This window comes from Capsicum annuum, chromosome 6, assembly GCF_002878395.1.
Source record: "Capsicum annuum cultivar UCD-10X-F1 chromosome 6, UCD10Xv1.1, whole genome shotgun sequence".
Lineage (NCBI taxonomy): Eukaryota > Viridiplantae > Streptophyta > Magnoliopsida > Solanales > Solanaceae > Capsicum > Capsicum annuum.
In genome coordinates, this window is record NC_061116.1 from 1,919,056 (window position 1) to 1,924,805 (window position 5,750).

Consider the following 5,750-nt stretch of genomic DNA (forward strand, 5'->3'; position numbering starts at 1 on the left):
TTTGTATCAGATTGATCAGGAACGCGAGGGTGAGAAAATCGACAGAGCTTTACTGAAGACTGTGATAAATTTGTATATTGAGATGGGAAAAGGAAAAATGGATTATTACGTTAACGACTTTGAAGAGGCAATGCTTCGAGATTCTGCCTGTCATTATTCTCGGAAAGCTTCAACCTGGATTGTCGAAGATACTTGTCCAGAATATATGCTGAAGGTAATGATTTTCTCAACTCTTTGTATTCCTTTTGTTATACCGGAATAGGTTCTAACACCCGTTTTTTGCTAACACAGGCGGATGAGTGCTTGAAAAAAGAGAAGGAAAGAGTTTCTCATTATCTGCACACGAACAGTGAGACAAAACTTCTGGAGGTCAGTTTTGGAGTTTCGCAATTATATCTGTGTTGTGTCATGTGATAGCTAGTAGCATCTTCCATCTTAGCGTACATTATGGCATTTAGATACACGTGTACAAATGAATGTATAACGAAGATACATTGTTATAAGTACTCAAACTTGGCCGCAGCTGGCAAATTAGCACTCCCACTTTGAGAGTGCACATCTAGACACCTCAATTTGGTCTCAAGTGACAACTAAACAATCCGATTCGTCCCCCTGTGTCTCGTGGACACCCAAACGATAACATGACACATAAATTTGGATCGTTCAACTGACACAATGGAGACGAGTTGAGGTGTCTAAACGTGTACACTCAAAGTTTGAGTTTCTTTACGGTTGAGACAGGTAAGAGAGGATGTGTCGTGTATCGAGAAGTTGTACCTCTTTGCCAAATATTAAGTGTTCTTTTACTTACGGATCCTTTTCTTTCTTGAACCAAACACACAAATATAAGTTTGTCGATTTTTCTTAGAAAGACTCAGTTAATTATATTACTGGCTGAGACCAATATTTTTGCCGCAGAAAGTGCAAAATCAGGTATTGATTACATATACCAATCAGTTGCTTGAGAAGGAGGATTCTGGATGCCGAGCGTTGCTTAAAGACGAGAAGGTATTAAGACGCTGAACTTTTCTGTATAACGTTATGCGCTTAATTGTTTTTATGTATCTTATGTTGTATTTGATGTTGTTTTGCTTTTTCGTGTTCCTCCGTTCTTCCATCCTACATGCAGGTTGAGGAATTAACTCGAATGTATAGTCTATTCCACAAAATTCCTAAAGGGATAGAACTAGTTGCAGAGATATTTAAGCAGGTATTTTGATCATCCGTACCGTTTGCTAAGCAACCATTCCGATTTGGGGCTATGCGATATCTGATGTTGCGTATTTGCAGCACATTGCTGCTGAAGGCATGGTCGTGGTTCAACAGGCTGCAGATGCAGCACAGAACAAGGTTTGCTGTCTAATAACCAAAATTTGTGCTTTACTTGACAATGCTGTCTGTTGACTTCACTATTAGCTTCCATTAACTCCTCTTCGACAAAGTTTTATGCTATGATAGGACGCTTTTGTGAATACTGTAAAGCCAGTCTTAAGTCCACGTAAGTTTTAAGAAGAAGAGGACAAGGTAGATATACAATAGCAACATATTCAGTCTATTCCCACACAGTGGGGTCTGGGGAGGGTAATGTGTTCACAGTCCATACCACTACCTCAGACAAAGTAGAGAGGTTGTTTCCGATAGAACCCCGACAATATAACCAACAAAAACCATAAAAGCACACAACAAAATGGGATAAAGCACTGCTAGATAATAAAGGAAGACACCCACAAGATAATACTATAAACTATCTATTCGAAATCATAGACATCACCGAAACACCACGAACAAGAAACTCCACACGCAGATACAAACAAAGCACTCTTCCCTATTGTTGCGGACGAACTCCTACCCACTAACCCTCTACCCTAATCCGCGTCCTCTGTACCTTCCTATCAAGGGTCATATCCTCCGTAAGCTGTAACTGCTCCATGTCATGCCTAATCACCTCCCTCCAATATTTCTTCGGCCTAACTCTACCCCGTCTAAAACCATCCATAGCCAGCCTCTCACACCTCCGTACTGGAGCATCCTATCTAAAGTTTGTTCCACGACTTGCTATGCTTATTGTTTCCAAGTAATTTTGTTCTGCATGGTTGTTTTTAGTGTTGAGATTTGTCAATGATGATATGTATGTCCTTCTACAGACCGAAAGTTCAGGAAGTTCACCGGAGCAGGTAAAATACTATCTTCGATATTGTGAACATAGGTCCTTTTTATGTAACTGTCGGTTCAATGATGGACCTATCTCTTCCCTCAGGACTTTGTCAAGAAGGCATTTGAGATTCATGACAAGTATATGGTGTATGTGAAAGGTTGTTTTGCTGATAAAACTATCTTTCACAAGGTATTCTGACTGTTAACTGCTGAACGCTGATCCCTTTTACGATGAATTACTTGAGACGCTATATAGTTATGTTCAGTGTTGTCAAAGGTGCACGTAAGACCTGAATCGAGGCTCAAAAAGTGTTAAGCCTTTCGCATCGCTTAATGTGCACTTTTGTATCGTCATCACGCATTCCGCTGAATGGTTCTCTTAGACTGATGTATAAACTCTTGACTCTCATAGGCTCTGAAGGAGGCATTTGAGGTCTTCTGTAACAAAAGTGTTGCCGGCTCTTCAACCGCGGAGCTCCTTGCTTCTTACTGTGATAATACCCTTAAGAAAGGTGGGAATGAACAACTCAGTGACGATGCTATTGAGGATACATTGGATAAGGTATGCACAAATTTTACATCTCCGATCAATTTGGTGGTCGAACTTCATATCTTTGCTCAAACATCGTCAAAATTGTGTACTTTTTGTTTAGGTGGTCAAGCTTGTGATGTACATCAGCGACAAAGATGTGTTTGCTGAGTTCTACAGGTTGGAATTCAGTGCCAGCAGTTGTTTTGACATCTTTAACCATTTGATATGCTAACTGTCTTAATACTTATAGGAAGAAGCTTTCTCGCCGATTGCTTTTTGATAGAAGTGGCAATGAAGAACATGAAAGGCTTATCTTATCAAAGCTAAAACAGCAGTGTGGTGGACAGTTTACATCCAAGATGGAGGGAATGGTAAGGATTGTTCAATGGACTTCGAAAGTTTTGTCTCTTTACCGCGCTTGAGATATCTGAAAACGAATGACTGGAAATGTAAAACAGGTAACAGATTTGTCATTGGTGAAGGAAAATCAGACTCACTTACAGGAATATATCAGTAAGAACCCTGCAGCGAATCCTGGAATCGATATGACTGTCACCGTTCTTACAACTGGATACTGGCCTAGTTATAAATCTTGTGATCTGAATCTCCCTGTCGAAATGGTAAAGATTTGACTTCTCTTGTTAAGATCCTTTTTTCTGCTGATCTGAGCTCTTCGGTTTTGTCATCAGGCGAAGGGTGTGGAATCCTTCAAGGAATTTTATCAGAAGAAAACGAAACACAGGAAATTGACTTGGATATTCTCATTGGGACAATGTATCTTAACGGAAAGTTTGAGCAGAAAACTATTGAACTGATTCTCGGAACTTACCAGGTGATCGATTTGTCAAGTACTTCTATTGCAAATGTGCCATTGGATTGACATTTTTCCCTCTCCTTCAGGCTGCTGCTTTATTACTCTTCAACGCTTCTGATAAATGGAGTTACTCCGACATCAAGAGTGAGTTAAACTTGGCCGATGAAGACTTAACCAGAGTGCTGGCATCTGTGTCATGTGCCAAGTACAAAATTCTTAACAAGGAGCCCAGCAGTAGAACTATTTCATCAACTGATACTTTTGAGTTTAACACTCAGTTTACTGACAAAATGAGGAGGATTCGGGTATAGATACTGTTTAGAACTTCAAGTTACTTCACAACGATGCTTCTTTATATAGGTATACATGGAACTTACACTTTAGCAACGCGACTTTTTTCCACCTTCCAGGTCCCTTTGCCTCCTGTTGACGATAGGAAGAAGATGGTTGAGGAAGTCGGCAAGGACAGGCGTTATGCCATTGACGCCTGTCTGGTGCGTATAATGAAGGCCAAGAAAGTTCTAACTCATCAGCAGCTAATTTTGGAGTGTGTTGAGCAGTTGAGCAAAATGTTCAAGGTATACACAATTTTTCAACCATTGGGCATTTCATTTGCTAGCTTTTGTCTGTCTGATTCTTGAATTTCGACTTATGTAGCCTGATGTCAAAGCAATCAAAAAGAGGATCGAAGATCTTATCACTCGAGACTACTTGGAAAGAGACCTGGAGAACACGAACACGTACAAGTACATTGCTTGAGGCACTGATCTCATATCTGGTTGGCATTGACTGCACTTTGACACTACGTCGAATAAGGACTGCTAGTTTCTTGGTTGTTGTAGCTTACTGTACGTCAGAAAGACTCGTAAATCTCATAAGCCAATGTGTTTGCAGTTTCAGTTTGATAATCATTGCATCTTGCTCTATGACGAGAAAATTTTTACAGTTTTAGATATCACCATCTGTCAGCTGTCTTAGTTCATCTTTGCAGTACAATTCTTAGCAGTATCACTATGTATTTCCCTTTGTTCTTGTTGATTTTTGTGCAAGTCTTATACTTTGGTGGTTGCAGTTATGCCAACATTTATTGTTGATTGTTTTTGCTTAGCAATGGACTCTTTCCCCCTCCCAATCCTGTCTTTTTTATTGCTATGTTTTACCTGAGCAGCAGCAGATGCAGAATTTAGACGTAGGGGTTCTAAGCAGAAGAGTGTAGTTGCAAAATGTATAACATACGTTCAAACGTGGCCTTGGTTGGCAATTAAGCACTTCAACTTTGAGAGTGCACGTCTAGACACGACAACTTGTTCTCGACTAACAACTGAACACTTCAACTCGTCTCCACTGTGCCTGCATATAAATTGTGGAAGTGTCTAGATTATCGTTTTGCAAGTTGTGGAGTGTTCAACTCAGGCAGTCAAGACAAGTTGAGGTGTCTAGATGTGTATACTCAAAGTTGAAATGCTTGTCAGTTGAGACCAAGTTTAAGAGTCCGTTTATGTTTTATGCCTATTTTTTATATATAGATGTGACATGTCCCTTCAGTGTATAATTTGAGTGGTCATTACTATAATAGTCATCGAAGGAGAGTCTTGGTGTAACTGATAAAGATGTTGTCATGTGACCAGGAGGTCACGGGTACAAGCCTTGAAAACAGCATCCGGCAAAAATGCAAGGTAAGACTGCATACATAAACCCTTGTGGTGGGGTCCTTTCCCGGACCAAGTATCTAAACTTTTGTACTTAACAACAACAACATATCCGATGTAATCTCGTTAGCTGGACCTAGAGAGCATAGAGTGCATACAAACTTTACTCGTACCTCGTGAAGGTAGACATTAAGTTTAAAAACACATCTACATTAAGTTTAAAAAACACAATCAGGAGACAACTTCCATTATGGATGAAGTAATCGAAATGATAAGGGGTTATGGTTGTCAAAAACGGAGAAAGTTGCGAACCATATTTACCTTTTGAATCAAAGTAGTGCCAAATCAAGCATTACAACTCTAGAGGGAAAGTAACGGTCCGTAAACTTTACCTTTTGAATCAAAGTAGTGACAAATTGAGCATTACAACTACAAGGGGAGAGCAATGCTTTGTAGACTTTACCTTTTGAATAAAGTAGTGACAAATTGAGCATTACGATTACAGGGGGAGAAGCAATGCTTCATAGACTTTACCTTTTGAATCCTTTTGAATCAAAGTAGTGACAAATCAAGAATTACAGCTACAGGGGGAGAAGCAACG

The 5,750-nt window shown here is 39.8% G+C and overlaps 1 protein-coding gene across 1 annotated transcript in view; it reads left to right on the forward strand.

Moving 5' to 3' along the window:
• The window catches only part of LOC107873724 (cullin-1), an 18,580-nt gene extending 13,962 nt beyond the window's left edge, over positions 1 to 4,618 (forward strand). The window contains 16 exon segments of the mRNA XM_047413499.1: positions 11 to 214; positions 292 to 369; positions 919 to 1,008; positions 1,130 to 1,210; positions 1,291 to 1,350; positions 2,145 to 2,174; positions 2,258 to 2,344; positions 2,567 to 2,716; positions 2,808 to 2,863; positions 2,937 to 3,057; positions 3,145 to 3,306; positions 3,376 to 3,460; positions 3,463 to 3,518; positions 3,587 to 3,805; positions 3,911 to 4,078; positions 4,158 to 4,618. Of these exon segments, the coding sequence (XP_047269455.1) occupies positions 11 to 214; positions 292 to 369; positions 919 to 1,008; positions 1,130 to 1,210; positions 1,291 to 1,350; positions 2,145 to 2,174; positions 2,258 to 2,344; positions 2,567 to 2,716; positions 2,808 to 2,863; positions 2,937 to 3,057; positions 3,145 to 3,306; positions 3,376 to 3,460; positions 3,463 to 3,518; positions 3,587 to 3,805; positions 3,911 to 4,078; positions 4,158 to 4,259 (1,749 nt within the window). The 3' untranslated portion in view covers positions 4,260 to 4,618.
• The last annotated feature ends 1,132 nt before the right edge of the window (positions 4,619 to 5,750 follow it).